This window comes from Nycticebus coucang, chromosome 8 (assembly GCF_027406575.1).
Source record: "Nycticebus coucang isolate mNycCou1 chromosome 8, mNycCou1.pri, whole genome shotgun sequence".
Taxonomy (NCBI): domain Eukaryota; kingdom Metazoa; phylum Chordata; class Mammalia; order Primates; family Lorisidae; genus Nycticebus; species Nycticebus coucang.
In genome coordinates this window covers 101,325,525-101,342,077 of record NC_069787.1, presented here as the reverse complement: position 1 = coordinate 101,342,077, position 16,553 = coordinate 101,325,525, and the positions used below count along the sequence as shown (strand labels likewise).

General features: G+C 42.7%; 1 protein-coding gene across 1 annotated transcript; it reads left to right on the top strand.

Moving 5' to 3' along the window:
• The first annotated feature begins 13,233 nt into the window (after positions 1–13,233).
• On the top strand, positions 13,234–13,597 carry LOC128591991 (60S ribosomal protein L39). The gene has a single exon (XM_053599819.1). The coding sequence runs from the start codon at positions 13,250–13,252 to the stop codon at positions 13,403–13,405; it is 156 nt and encodes a 51-aa protein (XP_053455794.1). The 5' UTR covers positions 13,234–13,249; the 3' UTR covers positions 13,406–13,597.
• The last annotated feature ends 2,956 nt before the right edge of the window (positions 13,598–16,553 follow it).

The following is a 16,553-nucleotide window of genomic DNA, read 5'->3' as shown; positions in this document are numbered from 1 at the left end:
GAGACATAAGCATTAAACCCATAGCCACGTAAGTCTCTGGTTTCGAATTGTGCCATAAGCTAGGAAAGAGAAATAAAGGACATGACTTAGGTTCCTGGAGGCAAAGCCTGAGCAGAGTTTTCTTGTAAAAGTTATTTATCAAGGTTGTGTTCTCAGGAGAACCCTGTGAGGGACTCAGGATGGAGCAGGGTGAAGGAGCTAAGGAAATTTCACCCCAAAATATGATTCGTCAGTATAAAGAATATTTTAAAAGGCCATTTTGATCAGAAAGCACTGGCCTCTCCTTAAAACCTGAGTAACCTGATTTAGACTCAGAAAAGACTGCTGGCCTCCTCATCACATGCTAACAGACCTGGCTTCAAGGTCATTTAAAACACAATACCTATCTCTCAGGTTAATTTACAAATCAGTCTATTTCCACCAATCTACACTCCCCTCTCCTGCAACCACTTGTCTATTTTCCAGTCTCTCTCTCCCTTCCCTACTAAAAGGCATCTTTAAAAGCCACTGGCCATCACTGAGACTTTGGGAAATCATTCTTCTGGTTCCCCCCATGTGCATAGTATTTGAAAATAAACCTTTCTCTTTATTAATCTATCATAATTATGAGTTGATCTTTCAGTGAATTAACCAAAGGAAAAGGGCAGGTTTCACCATGATCCTTAAAGGGAAAGAAGCTAAGTGAAGAGGTGTCAGCTGAAGTCTTGCCTCAGGCTATTCCCATGGGTGCTCTGGACCATGTTGGCACTAGGGGGCTAGGACCATGCTGGCACTGAGCCATACTCAGTATTGGCTCCACCCCTCCTGCCATCCCCCAGAGAGGGCATAACCTGGGTATTACTAGGGACAGTACAGCTGTGAGCCTTTGATGGCCAATACCCAGTAGCTGGCGAATGAGTACCCAGACCAGGTAAAGGGAACGTAGGCACCAACGGGACAACTGCAGGTGCAGAAGAGTATGAAGGGGATGTGATGTACGTTGGATAATCAAGGGGAGATCTTGAGATAAGTAGCTTTTATAGTGCATCACTTAAAATGCTAACTGTGGTTCTGAATTATTTCCACTCTCCAAGGAAGTAGTCAGGCCCTTTGTGCTTCCTATGCCCAGCAGAAAGCAGACATGCTGGCTCAGTGCCCGTAGCACATTGGGTGGCGGGTTCAAACCTAGCCGGGCCTGCTAAACAACAATGACAACTACAAAAACAACAAAAAAATAGCCGGGTGTTGTGGCCGATGCCTGTAGTCCCAGCTACTTGGGAGGCTGAGGCAAGAGAATCACTAAAGCCCAAAAGTTTGAGGTTGCTGTGAGCCGTGACATTACAGCACTCTACCGAGGGCAACATAGTGAGACTCTGTCTAAAAAAAAAAAAAAAATTATCCTACCCCTTGATTGGGAAGCAGAGGAGAGTGGGGGAGGACAGGCTCTGAAGCCAGGAGCCTCAGGAGTAGTAGAAAGCTGTGCCGGGCGGCGCCTGTGGCTCAGTCGGTAAGGCGCCCGCCCCATATACCGAGGGTGGCGGGTTCAAACCCGGCCCCAGCTTAACTGCAACCAAAAAATAGCCAGGCGTTGTGGCGGGCGCCTGTAGTCCCAGCTACTCGGGAGGCTGAGGCAAGAGAATCGCTTAAGCCCAGGAGTTGGAGGTTGCTGTGAGCTGTGTGAGGCCACAGCACTCTACCAAGGGCTATAAAGTGAGACTCTGTCTCTATAAAAAAAAAAAAAAAGAAAGAAAGCTGTGCCCACTCACTGGTGGCACATAGTGAAATGATGAGGTCTCAGAGATTCGTGGTTTGTGAAGTGCTCTGCGGGAGACCCAAACCTCAGCTCCAAGTCTCCCAGATTGAGCAAAGACTCCAAGTTTTGAACCACTTCCTTCAAGAGCCCCTCAGACTTGGCAATGATATCTCTTGTCCCTCCTTGACTATGTGACCCAACACTGGAAGGGTGAGTAGGAGTAGCGAGGGGAAAAATCGGGATCATCTCATGGGATTGATTACAGACAGCAAATCACACAAAGCCCAGAAGTGGGACTGGCATTGTAAGCAAAGTGGGTGGGTGGGCAGGTGTCTTATTAAAAATATTTTTCTAAGTCCTTGAAAGGTTTTAACTGTAGATTGGTGGGGGGGGGGGTCTGATCTGACTTGATTTTCTTTTAATGTAAGTCACTTTGGAGGATGGATTTGACCAGGAAGGATAGAAGTGGAAAGACAAAAGGGTTTTGGGAGCTTTGGCTGAAGGGACAGACGATGGTGAGTTGGAGGGATTTGGGATGCCTCTTAAAAGTGGAGTTGCCGGGTGGCGCCTGTGGCTCAAGGAGTAGGGCGCCAGTCCCATATGCCGGAGGTGGCGGGTTCAAACCCAGCCCCGGCCAAAAACCAAAAAAAAAAAAGTGGAGTTGTCCAGACTCATCAGTACCAGGTGTATATCGTGGTCCTGTGGCTCTAAAGAGATTCAAGTGCCCAGCATGATCCTGCCCTTACGACCCATGGGTGGGAGCTCTGAGCAAGACACAGCCTCTATTCTCTAGAAACAGAATCTGAGTCCAGGAGCTGCCCTTCCTTTGAAGCCAAACTTAGACCCACATCTTAACAGCACAGTAACAGTGACACCATGATTAATCAAGTGCTTCTCTGCACTTCATGCACATGAGCTCCAGACCTGGGATTCACTTTTTAGGTGAATATCATTGTCCTCATTGGTCAAGAGTTGATGACTTAAAAAAAATTAAATGACTTAAGGTTAAAGTTAAAGGACCTATTGCAAAATGGAATTTTATTTTTGTTGTTTTATTTTTTTATTTTTTTTTGTTTTTTTGTAGAGACAGGATCTCACTTTATGGCCCTCGGTAGAGTGCCGTGGCCTCACACAACTCACAGCAACCTCCAACTCCTGGGCTTAAGCGATTCTCTTGCCTCAGCCTCCTAAGCAGCTGGGACTACAGGCGCCCGCCACAACGCCCGGCTATTTTTTGGTTGCAGTTTGGCCGGGGCCGAGTTTGAACCCGTCACCCTCGGTATATGGGGCCAGCGCCTTACCGACTGAGCCACAGGCGCCGCCCACAAAATGGAATTTTAAATAGTAAATGGATCCCAACCTATGCTGTCTGATACCAAAACCCATGTCCTCCTTGGATCATGGGTTTTGGTATCCCCAAAGGTTTTACAGGTGTGGACCCCTCCCACACCTGTAAAACCTCCTGCAATCATCCATCCTGAACTGGGAAGAAAGTTTCTACACAGCTAAAGACACAACAATCAAAGCAAATAGACAACTTTCAGAATGGGAAAAGATACTTGCAAGTTACAAATCTGACAGAGATTTGATAACTAGGATCTATGGAGAACTCAAATTAATCAACAAAAAGAGAGCAAACAATCCCATTTATCACTGGGCAACAGACATAAACAGAACCTTCTCTGAGAAAGACAGCTAAATGCCTAACATATGAAAAAATGCTCATTGTCCCTAACCATCAGAGACATGTGAGTCAAAACCACCCTGAGATCTCACCTAACCCCAGGAAGATTAGCCCACATCACTAAGTCCCAAAGTTACAGATGCTGGTGTGGATGTGGAGAGAGGGGAACATTTATACACGGTTGGTGGGACTGCAAACTAATTCAGCCTCTTTGGAAAGAAGCATGGAGAAACCTCAAAGAACTCAATGACCTCCCATTTAATCCTGCAATCCCATTACTGGACATCTACCCACAAGAAAAAAAATCATTTTACCATAAGGACACTTGCACTGGACTGTTTATCACAGCTCAATTTACAATTGTCACAATGTGGAAACAGCCTAAATGCCCACCAACCCAGGAATAGATTAACAAGCTGTGGTATATGTATACCATGGACTACCATTCAGCTATAAAAACAATGGTGACTTTACATCTTTTTTTGTATAAACCTGGATGGAGCTGAAACACATTCTTTTTAGTAAAGTATCACAAGAATGGAAAAGCAAATATCCAATATACTCAATACTATTATGAAGCCAGTAGATGATCTAATTCACGCCCACAAAAGAGAAAAACTCATTTCCAGTTAAAGGGAGGGGGAGGGAAGGAGAAGAGATTTGGGGTGCTCCCACTTAATGGGCACAATGTAGGGGTGTATGGCACACCTTTTAGGTGCAGGACACAACTACAAGAGGGACTCTACCTGACAAATTCAGATATTGTGACCTGCTTGTTTGTACCCTCACATTAACCTGAAAATTAAAAAAGAAAAAAGAATATCCGTCAGAACACTCAGAACTCCTAGATTTTTCTATAATGGAGACAAAGAACTAAAAGAATTTTTAATAGGAGCCTAGGAGTCAGGAGACATTTAAAAGTTCAGCCTTTTACCAAACTCCTATGAAACTCATAACTTCGCTACCATGGGTCCTACTGTTGTCACTGGGTTTTATGCAAGTTAATTCCCTAAGGTACAGTTGCAGATTTGGGTGCATTGGCAGAGGACTGTTTAATGTCAGTGCTCCACAGTATCCAGCAGGGGACGCTTCGTTCCTTTTAGAAAGTTTAAATCACTGGCTGATGCTTTAGCAAACTGAAACCGAAGATCCTGAATAAATGTGGTCTTTTGCTTGGAAGTGATTCTGAATCTCTGGGTTGCCCAAAGTGCTGAGCAGGGTTTTATGCAAGGAAAGTGCAGGTTCCCTGGGCTTCTGGCTGGCCAGGCTTGGACTGGGCTCCTTATTCAGACTTTGTGGGGGTCCAAGTGAGGGCACACAGAGGCTGAGGGCAGTTCAGAACTTTGGCTATAGAAGAAGGCTGGAATCAGGATTTTTGCTCTATGTGACTCCAACTCATAATCAGGCCTGGGTCTCTGAATGAGCTCTTTCCCAGCTCTTTTTGTGAAATCATTTGAATAAGTTAGGCATCATCCAAAAATAATCGATTAAACCTCCACAGCTTCCTTTCTTTTTTTTTTTTTTTTTTTTTTTTTTTTGCTGTTTCTGGGCGAGGCTGGGTTTGAACCCACCACCTCTGGCATATGGGGCCAACACCCACTCCATTGAGCCACAGGCACCACCCCACAGCTTCCTTTCTTAATCTGGTTCTAACTTACCACCATTAAATACATATTCCTTGCAGTGCCATCCCCCAACAGCAAGCTCCTACGGAAAGGGTAGGCAAGGGCAGGCCTGGAAAGCCAGGTGGCTGGTCCCTTGAAGGAGCTTCCTATCTCATGGCCCTCCTGCCTTCACCATGGGTGGCCAACCAGGGCCATCTTCATAGGAGTACAACCTGTGAGGTAGCATTGGGCCTCAAAGGGGCCTGTGTTTGGTTTGGTATAATGAATGCTCTGCTACCACTGTCTTGAAACTCTTAACAATTTTTTCACAAGGAACCCACATTTTCATTTTCCACTGGGCCCCCTAAATTATGTAGCTAGCCCTTGAATCTATTATAGCTGTGTGTTGGGGTTCCACACTGAATAGTGACTAACTCAACCCAACAAATACCCTCACCTTTGGAGTGAGAATTCAAGGTACTGTGAGCATTAGCCTTTGGGATGACAGAAGCCAGCAGGTCCAGAAGGGGTGGGAGGAGAAAATAGAGGGCAGACCCTCTAGTTGGCTGGGGTGTCCTGACAGGGGGCTTTAAATCCTTGAAAGCTGCCCCAGCGTAGTTGCTGAAATCATTCCCTCAGTTCAAATGAGCCATCGGTCACTCTGGTCTCTTAAACACTGTGGGTGAGAGGTAGACAGAACTTGAAGCAAGGTTATCACCCAATTCCAGGACATGCCATTGCCTAAATTCTACCTGGCTCTTAGCCCACTATTTATTATGTGACCTTAATCTCTACCACCCTGGCCACAGCAATGCATTTGTCTCAGAATAGAGCCTCTGACTGCAGTATGGGGTGAGAAGGCAATTTCAGAGCTGGGAACAATGGTTACCTCATGAGTTCATTCCAGGGGTCCTCAAACTGTGGCCCGCGGGCCACATGAGGCGGTGTGATTGTATTTGTTCCCATTTTGTTTTTTTACTTCAAAATAAGATATGTGCAGTGTGCATCGGAATTTGTTCATAGTTGTTGTTTTTTTTTTTTAACTATAGTCCGGCCCTCCAACGGTCTGAGGGACAGTGAATTGGCCCCCTGTTTAAAAAGTTTGAGGATGCCTGTAATGACGCACTAGTATAAAAGGTTTCTACCTGGGTTTCATTTTAGTTTACCCGATTGGGTTGAACCATATGGAAAATCTGTTCTGGTAAGTCAAAAATAGCCATAAAACTGCAAACTCCTATGCTTTCATCTCGTGTTATTCTTACCAAGAACCAATTGCGTGTGTGTGTATACACACAAAGACGCACACATAACACACACCAAGTGGATTTGATGTTGAGGGGAGGTGGGACAGGCAAAGGGTGGAGAATTTGAAAACAACCAAATGACGCCAAAGGAAGTGAGGGAGAGGTTGGTGTACAAACCCATCCCAGTTATTCCATGCCTCCCTGGTTACTCAGATCCCCTTTATCAAGATGTCACTACCCAACAGCAGAAAGCGTTTTCCTCCACCCGTGCCGTGCTCTCCTCTACCTTCTTGGCATCTCTTCTCATGCGTCCTCCCCACTTGATACCTTGCTTCTCCAGCAGCTCCCCTATCCCTGCCACTGTGCTCACAGACAGAGGTACTTGCTCTAAGTGGCCCACAGTCTAACTGGCCAGGGCTTCTGGGGGAGAACGAGGTGCAGCATCCCTGCCTCTTGGCCAGTGGGGATGCCCTGATACCTGTCATTGACTAGGACCCCATGCAGCATCCCCCAGCTCCACCCAGACAGACAGCAGCCTGGCTCTGCCTGATGAGGCCTTCTTTCCAGTCTCATCCTGGTGGCTCTTGCATTCCCAGCCATTCTCCTCTCAGGCCCTGCTCTGTATTAAATCATTCCGTATAAACTAATGGAGTGGCTTCTGTCATCTTTAGCTGAACTCTAACACCTTACTAATAATCAAAGAAATGTAAACTAAACAAACAATACTATCATTTCTCATTCATCAGAATGTCAACACTTAGAAAGACCGATAAAATTTAACATTGGTGAAGGTGAGGGGAAATGGGGTCTCTCTTAGAGGTGGTGCGTAGTAGTGAACCATTTTTAAAGGGCAATTTAGCACTATCTACCCAAATGTAAAGTATGCATCTCATCCAAAACAGCTCTTCTACCTCTTGGTATCTATTAAGGAGTAATACTGGTGCATGTCCTTAAGAAATTATCTCCCAAGGATATTGTTTGCATCATCACGAGTAATGGAACAATAATTATAAATAGTTACAATGCCCATCAAGAGGGAATAGTTAAGAAAATTATCATAAAACCATTCTTTGGCACATTTCACAGTAGTTAAAAGATGAGGCAGAGCTCCAAGTACTAATATAGAAAGTTCTCAGGCATATTTCCAAGTGAAGAAATTGTAAAACAGAATGTGTTGTATGGTCTTATGTTTAAAAAACATGTATAACAAAATCTATATTTTTATCTAAACATGCTTATGTCTGCGTAATTACAAAGGTCAGCAAAGACAGAAACCAAGCAATCCTGGGTGATGGGGAGATGGGACCCAGGCCGGGCTTTGGCTTATCTCTCTAAACTTCTATATTTGAATGTTTTATTATAACAATATATTCATATATAGTCATATATCACTTAATGATGGGGATACATTCTGAGAAATGTGTCACTAGGCAATTTTGTCATTGTGTGAACATCAAACTTCGATGGCATGGCCTACTACACGCCTAAGTTACGTGGTGTAGCAGCCTATTACCCCCTACAATCCACACAGCATGTTACTGGTACTGAATCCTGTAGGCAAGTATAAGACAACAGTAAGCATTTGTGTATCTAAACAGAAAAGGTACTGTAAAAAATACAGTATTATAAACTTACAGGACCATCATGAAATAATGCAGTCCGTTGTTGAAAGAAACATTATGTGGTACAGGGTGGCGTTATATAATTACATTAATACATAAACTAAAAGGTTATTAAAACACTACAGGAGCAAGATTCCAACTTTCCAAAGTCTAGATCTATCTAGAAAGGGAGGGGAAAAGCATGACAAAATGTTACCATTTATTGAATGTAGGTGGGGGTGTATAGCTATTCAAGGTACCATTCTTACAACTTTTCTATATTTTTAAAAATTTTTGTAATTGAAAGTTGGAAATAAAAACACACCAAATGCACATCCTTGGACACACACATACTTTTCCTGCATAAGCAGATTTTTCCAGATATGGGAGCAAAGCCTGTGGCTTGCTCAGCTGCAGTTATGGCCAAAAGGCATTGGCAATCCCCCCCAGCCTGCCACCTTCCTTTTTAGAGTAAGTGTCACTTCACTCCTGTGGCTGGTGTCTTTAGTAGTGGACAGAGGCCTCAGTGTGCTCTAATTGGGGTGGACAGGCCCTCTGCAGGCAATATCAGGGCCAGGACCTGTTGGGGAGCAGGGACCTAGCTGGCCCTGGGCCCATCTTCCTGCAGAGGCAGCAGAGCTGATGGCCAAGGGCACTTATGCCATTGAAGATGCCCCCAATTGTGTTCAGACTCTGGTGACAGTGCACAGAGAAAATGCCACGGGCTACTGCCCTTAGCAAGAGAAAGCAAGGAGTCCGTTGGCAAGAAGAGGAGCTGGCAGCCCCTCCAGGGCACACCAGGAGTCTCTAAAGAGATTCCATTCATTGGAGTGGGTACACCTAGACATCCTCACTTGCTCCTCAACCTGGCGTTTATTTTTGAGATTGTAGTTTGAGAAAAATAGAGGCCTTGGGGGGGGGGGGAATGAATTGCAAAAAAGGGGGAATTGGAATTTTAATGAGAGCCATCTGGAGTGTTTTCCAAGGGTGTAGTGATTGGTATAAGAAAGTAATTCCTCTGCTCAAATGAGAAGAGAAATGGAGGAAACTGTTATGTTGTGTTTACCACCACCGCCCCACCTTCCGTACATGTACGCAAGACGGTGCCGCTCAGAACCACCTAGAACATGGCAGATAATACAAGGACGGGGGCGGGGCGAGGCTTCGGGAGAAGGAACGCGCAGCTCTCTTGGCTCTGACTCCCCATGGCAAGGAGGAATGTTTTTCCTCTGCCAAAGAGACTTTGAGGGATGCGTTGTGTGGCCCAAAGCCAGTGCCTGGAATCTGGGTAACCATGGAAACAGGACCACGGGTGACAACAAACACAGGATGGAATTTCAGCTTTCTCAGCCAGGCCATGGAGGAATGGGAAAGTTCGGGGAAAGTTCTTTTTCTTTTTTTTTTTTTTTTAGCCCAGGGGATTGGGGGAGGCACAAGGAGACAGCCACAGTGCTCTGAATAAATGCCCCCTGCTCAGCATTCAAACAGTCACAGGAAGCCAGATTTTCACCCAATGTGTTTTTTAATTTATTTACAGCCCATCACATTCCACCAAGGATTCCATATGAATCTAAATGCCACCGGTGAAGGGTGTCTGTGCAAAGCTGGATCCCCTCCTTGACCCAGCAGAGGACTGGCTGCAAAATAATCACACATCATGAAGACACCCACTCTCCACCAGACTTTAGGGCATCACCTCAGTTCATCTTCACAACAGCCACATGGCCAAGTCCCAAGTCCAAGTGGCCAAGTCCCCACCTTATTCACAGGAAAGGGAAATTCAGAGAGCCAAGATCATCCATCCCAAGCCTAGCCTTCTTGCGTTACACCATTGTAACTATAATCTTTATTCTGGAAAAAATATAAATAATTAGAATAGCCAACATTTATGAAGAGAAAGAGCAAAAACATGCTAGATCAATCGGTGTACAAACACCAACTAATTCATTGGGCCTCATTGATTGAATGGGGAAGGATTTATGTGATAGAAGGAAGAAATTTTTACAGAGCAAGTAGGCAGAAAAATCAAAATATAAGAAGCCAAAAAAACCAAAAAAACAAAATATAAGAAGCCACAAATCCCAGAATTTTCTTTTCCAAGGCCTTTAGAAATAGAATGTTTTGGGTTTTTTTTTTTGTTTTTTAAGACAGAGTGTCTGTCACTTTGTTGCCCTCGGTAGAATGCCATGGTATTACAGCTCACAGCAACCTCAAACACTTGGGCTTAAGCGATTTTCATGCCTCAGTCTCCCAAGTAGCTGGGACTACAGACACCCGCCACAACGCCCAGTAATTTTTTTATTTTTTCTTTTTGCAGTTTTTGGCGGGGCTGGGTTTGAACCTGCCACCTGGGGCATATGGGGCTGGCACCCTACTCCTTTGAGCGACAGGCACTGCCCCATGCCGGCTATTTTTTTTTTTTTTAGAGACGGGGTCTTGCTCTGACTCAGACTGGTCTCAAACTCCTGAGCTCAGGCAATCCACCTGCCCCAGCCTCCCAAATTCTGGGATTATAGGCGTGAGCCATCGATCCCTGCAGAAATAGAATGTTTAGATACCATCCCAGATCAGGGCCTGGGGCTGAAAGAACCATAAAGACATCTACTACAGAGACCTTTCTTTGCAGATGTGGAAACCAAGGCAGAATTGAGACTGGAACCTGGAGTCCTAGCTACTGATGTAAGATGCTTTCCTTGACAGCATGTCACCCAGGAGCTCAGAAATAAGTACGCAAGTCTATGCCTTGGAGTCTGAGAAGGTAGTACAAACTAGTATAAAACAGAGAATTGTTGAATCTGGGATCAGAAAAGGAAGAAAAATGCATAATGTATTGACATTCTTCAAAACTGAGATCTAGTTTCTCTGTTTGACCATCAGAAGTTAAGAAGGAGCGTCTGTTCTAAAAAGAGAGAGAGACTCAACAGTTAAGAATTTAGCAAAGAAGATAGTTTTAAATCAGCAAAGTTATATAACTTTATAACAGTTTCAAGAAATCATCTTGAAACATCATTAGCAAAAAATGCCCCTAAATAAGCCAACAGGAAATAAGAAGTGCAGGAATTTCTGGAAATGGGAGAGTATTTTTTTAAGTTAAAAAAAAGTTTTTAGAGAAAAAGGAAGCCCTGACCCACATAAAGATAGGGTTTCAGTAAAACTAATTTGAGACCAAGTGGGAAAGTGTAGGATGCTCTGGAATGAAGTGAGTGCCCAGGTCCTGAGGGCTTTGTGTGAGCTGCTAAAGACAAAATGCAGGATCCCCTAAAATGGACTGATGCAATGGAGTGAATTTTACACTAAAGATAAAATTTCCAGTAAATAAATAAATAATGATAAAATTTTATTTGCTAAAAAATAGCAAATCTGCATGAGATTAATCACAGCCCTGTTGAAGTTTAACTGCAGAGAAATCCAAAAATTCTTTAGGCATTTAGCAATCCATGAATTCTGAAATATTTCATTTCCTCCAAAAGCTCTGTTTTGTAACTTTTTACCCTGAAAACCCAAAGATGGGGCGGGGGAGTATCATTCATTTTCTCAGCAGATGTTTTTGATAATTTATGATGTGCCAGACCCTGAGCAAAGTGCTGCTATCATTTCAGATCATTGCCCTTGGACTTGATATCATATCTGAGTTTTTTTATATTAAAATGCAGCGTGTGTTGTGAGTTTATAAGCCTCCCACAAACTGTTGTTTTCCACCTTCAAATACTATAAGTACTATGCAGGCATAAAGAGGTCCATTCCTAATGAGAATCTTCTGTCTGTGATTCATGGATTAAAACCCCATAAATGGCTTTATGTACATGCTCAAAATATGTGGCTCCACAAGAAGTCTGAGAGTGCTCATGGAAGTTTGCATCTGTCCGTGAGAAAGTGTGCGTGGGAGGGGAGGAAGGAGTAGAAATGGTTTGATTTTTAAAAGCCAGGGAGCAAGCAAAAACTGTTCATATACATCACTAAAGGAATGAGTCTGTAAGCTGACAAGGGAGGAAGCCAAAGCATTTTCAAACTGTCACTTCTCTAGTCTTTGAAAAGATTGGTCTTGATCAGGAACATGGGCTTACGCTAACAGTAAAGTCCTGCTGTTGGTTTCCATGCCACCACATCCTGTGATACTAGCTTGACTAAGTTGAAAGGTGCCCTAGAAAAGATCCTCTCAGCCCAAAGTGCCCAGATATTTGTCATGAGAAGTGTTCTCCAGATAGAAGTGTCCCTTTCTGACCAATTCTGGATTGTCCCCATTGGATGATTAGAAGCCTGAGTACAGACATAATCCAAGTGAGGATCCCCCTGCAGGCCCCTTCTTGCCCCCTTCCTGTCCCCTCATTGGTCTGTCCTCATGGCTTCCTTCCGGCTTTCCTGAGCAAAAGCCACCAGAAACATTGGCGCGATTGCTCTAATGCCCTATATTGTGTGAAGTTGAAGAGTGTCACTTCTGGTTTTGCCAGAATGCCTAGGTGAAGGTACAGTTTTCAACAATAATTCTAATGAAAACTATGAAACAAAATCTCTGTTTTGCATTGTCCCATCAATTACAGATGCCCAACAAAGAAACCTATATCAAGAAAATGGGCACCATGTCATATGGTACCATTAAGGTGCTTTTGGTTGCAAGAAATATGGAACCCAACTAAAAGGAGCTCAAACAAAAAGGAGATCTATTATTTCATATAATCAACCTAGCTGTAGGGTTAGCGGATTCAGCAGCTGAGTGACATCACCCAGAACCCAGGTTCTCGTTATCTTTAAGGTTCTGGTATACTCCTCAGCTCTCAGCTTTCTCTCTTCATGGTTACGAGATGGCAGCCACATCTCTGGGTGATACATCCTCCTATCAAAGCAGAAAAGGGATTAGCTTTTTGCTCTAGCTCAAGGATGAGCAGATGTCTGAATCAAAGCCAATGAGAGCTTAGTTGGGAGAGTGAAACAGAGGCAAACGTCCCACACTTCCAACATGCACACGCACAAACACTTATGTACACACACACACCCCTGAATGGAAACAGCCATGTGTGCTGCCAAGGCCATTTTTGTAACCATGTGATGTATGCATATCTGAGAATGACCCAACTGTTTAGAAGAGAGAAGAACCAAGCCAAAAGACAGGATGGGACTTGGTAACGAATATAAAACCACACCCACATATGCCCCTGAACTATTTAATGACATGAATGACAATGACTTCCTCCTTTGGCTGGGTTTTCTGTCACTTGCAACCCCCAGGATTTACTCACACATCTTATCTGTCAAAATAAAAATGCCAACCCTAGACTCTCATTTTTTTTTTTGTTTTTTAAAAATACTACTGGTTGGAACATTCTACAATACACCTGACCAGTACTCTTTAAAACTATTGAGGTCGGTGAGTAGTCTCGTTTGTCGCCATGTCCTCTCATAAGACTTTCAGAATCAAGCGGTTTTTGGCCAAGAAACAAAAACAAAATCGTCCCATTCCCCAGTGGATTCGAATGAAAACTGGTAATAAAATCAGGTACAACTCGAAGAGGAGACACTGGAGAAGAACCAAGCTGGGTCTATAAGAAATTACACATGAGATGGCATGTACTTATGCTGTATTACGGTCACTATCATCATCTTACCATATCAAGCTGAAAATGTCATCAGTTGAACATTTGCCACACTTCATTGGGAAAATGAGTTTTCTCTTCATTTATGTGCTATTCCCTAATAAGTTGGTGCAGTAATAAATATGTGAGACCTTGAAAAAAAAAAAAAAACTATTGAGGTCATGATAAGCAAAGACAGACTGAGAAATGGTCACAGAGTGGAGGAGGCTGAGGAGACATCATAACTAAATGCACTGTGGAGCAGAAAAATGATCTCATTGAAAAAACTTGGAAAATCCAAATAAAGCCCCTAGTGCAGTTAATAGTACTATGCCTATGTTAATTTCTGAGTTTTGACAAATGTATGTACTCATGTAAGATGTTAACATAGAGGGAATCTAGATAAAAGATAACATTAGGAGAAGCTGCCTATCTTTGCAACTTTTCCTGTGAATCTAAAATTATTCCAAAAATTTTTTAAAATTTAAATGTATTACTGGTCACTGATACTCCGAAGTCTAGTAGTAACCATGGAACTAGTCTTACTTCTTCAATTCAGAGATAAAAATGATAAGTCCCAAAGGGACTAAGGAACTTGTCTATGATACCTGGCAATTGAGCCTAGAACTCAGGTCAGACCAACTGGACACACAACTCACATTGCAGCCCAGGGATCCAAGAGTCTTTCTCAAAGGATTTAGTTTCCAAAGAAACCGCCTCTCTCTAACACATTTAATAGCCCTGGACTATTACATTTCAAAGTCCATTTTTTATGTTGATAAATTATACAATTATAGCAGGCCAGGAATGAGCCATAACATCATGCAAAAGGAATTTGCCCTAGAAATTTACACTACCATATGGTCAATGGATTAACATTAACCACAAATAGAAACCATCACATTCTCTGGTGCCTGCATTCCCATGAATTGAACATTTTCTAAAAAAGTAATACATGAAAAAATGTTCTTGCAGATTAGTCTCAAGCCACTGTATTTGTAAAGAGGCTATTTCTCAAATAACTTAAAGGGGAGTGAATATGATATACTCAGGAAAAAACTAAATTAGATGACTAAAAAGTGGTTCTAGTGATGACAGATTCTGATGTCAAAGATTCATTTGTAAAGTCTGAATAAAATGTTTTTCATAAAATGTGAAGGGAAAAAAATCAGAGTAAGCTTCAGCTTTCCAGCACTAATCTTTTCTATCATCATGAATTCTTTCATGTCTCTTAGACTTTAATAATACAGCTTCAGGGGGAGACAATATTCCTTTATTCACGTAAAAGAGAGATTCCTCTAATCTACCTGCTTTCCCAAACTCAGCCAGTTCTGTCCTCCAGGATCCCCTCCTGCAGTGCTGTCATCCATGCCCTGGTACCCTGTGTCTGACATTATGTCAGCTATTTGACCATATTTTATAATAATAAAATATTATTTCTCTAGCAATAAATAAAATATGGCATTTCTATAAGGCAGGCTTCTAATAAAGCAGTTAGGTCCCTCCTCTTTTCCCCACCCCATAATTATTCCTCTTCCATCCTGTGAGCATTGGCCCAGGCATCCTCCTGGAATGCTGATCACAGAATGTCAGAACCCAGGGGATCCTTGAGAAACACAGAGCAAGTTCTGCTAATTAGCACCCTTCCCTGTAATTGCTGGTGACTATTGGAATTATCTGATCAAAGTTATGACAGTATTTCCCCTTCCTTAGCACAGAGATGATTTAGGAAGCAGATCTTGACTGAGGAAAAAGCCACAATTTCTGATGTTGGCTACACTGTCCCTCATTAGCTAATGGTTATATGATAGAAGATAAAAAATGATCTTGACGGGCAGGAATAATACGCCCCAAATTACAAAATGTAATTTAGAAAGAATGTAGGCAGTACCCTACAGTTAGGTTCCAAAAAGTGCCTTGTGGAGCCCAACAGGCGGTGTGTAATGGCAGCAAGAGCCCGGGCCCAGGCCTCAGACGTTCCAGGCCTGGCCCGCAGCAAGCCTCCAACCAGCTGGCCACGCTTGGACAAATGACTAGTTCACTGGACTGCAGCTTTCTCATCTGGAAAATGAGAAACTTAAATGGAAGATTTTTCATGTATTTCTAAACTTTAAAACAATTTATTGCCAACAATAGGAAGATGATCCAATAAAGTATGGTACATCCTTGTGAGAGAATATCACGCAGCTTTTACAAGTCCTGTGTTTCCCTAGAATAACTGATAACATAGAAAGTGCCTGTTATATCATGTTAAATTTAAATTAAAAGTAAAGGGGGAAAAATTAAGTATAAATTATGGTTCTAATGTTGCAAAAAAGAAATATGTACTTCAAGGGAAAAAATACTAGAAGAAAACACAAGAAGTATTAGCAGTATTTACCATGAGTTAATTTTTTTTTTATCCAAAGAACTTAAAATTATGTTTATTACTACAAAGGCAATAAATTTTGGATTAAAAAAATCCAACAATACCCAAGTATAAACAGTAAAAATTGAATTTTCTTTTCTTTTATTTCCACTTCCAGTTCCCAGCTATAACCTCTGTTAATACTGGGAGATAAATCAGACTTCTCAAGGTCTCAAGCTGAATTTGCTAAAAACATCCTTTGTGTCAGACAGTCTGAACAGAGAAAGCTTAGAGACATAGTTGGTTCTTATTTTCTTCATTGTAATGTAATGACTTTCCCAAATTACCTCTAATAAATATACTATTTTTTTAATAATAAATAGAAGGTGAAAGTTCTATGAGACAGATTTCTATTTTTTTTTTTAGAGACAGAGTCTCATTTTGTCGCCCTCAGTAGAGTGCTGTGGCGTCACAGCTCACAGCAACCTCCAACTCCCGGGCTTAAGCCATTCTCTTGCCTCAGCCTCCTGAGTAGCTGGGACTACAGGCGCCCACCAGAACACCCTGCTATTTTGTTGTGGCACTTTGGACGAGGCTGGGTTTGAACCCACCACCCTCAGTATATGGGGCCAGCACCCTACCCACTGAGCCACAGGTGCTGCCCAAGAGACAGATTTCTAATGAAGCAGAATCGAGAGAGATTGTGAACCTCCCAAAACAAAACCTAGAAGATGATGCATGGGACCTAAGCCTTGGATTCTGTAGTGAGTTAAA

Bases quoted from the DNA above. Each gene is read 5' to 3' on its own strand.
- LOC128591991 (XM_053599819.1), top strand. From the start codon at position 13,250: ATGTCCTCTCATAAGACTTTCAGAATCAAGCGGTTTTTGGCCAAGAAA.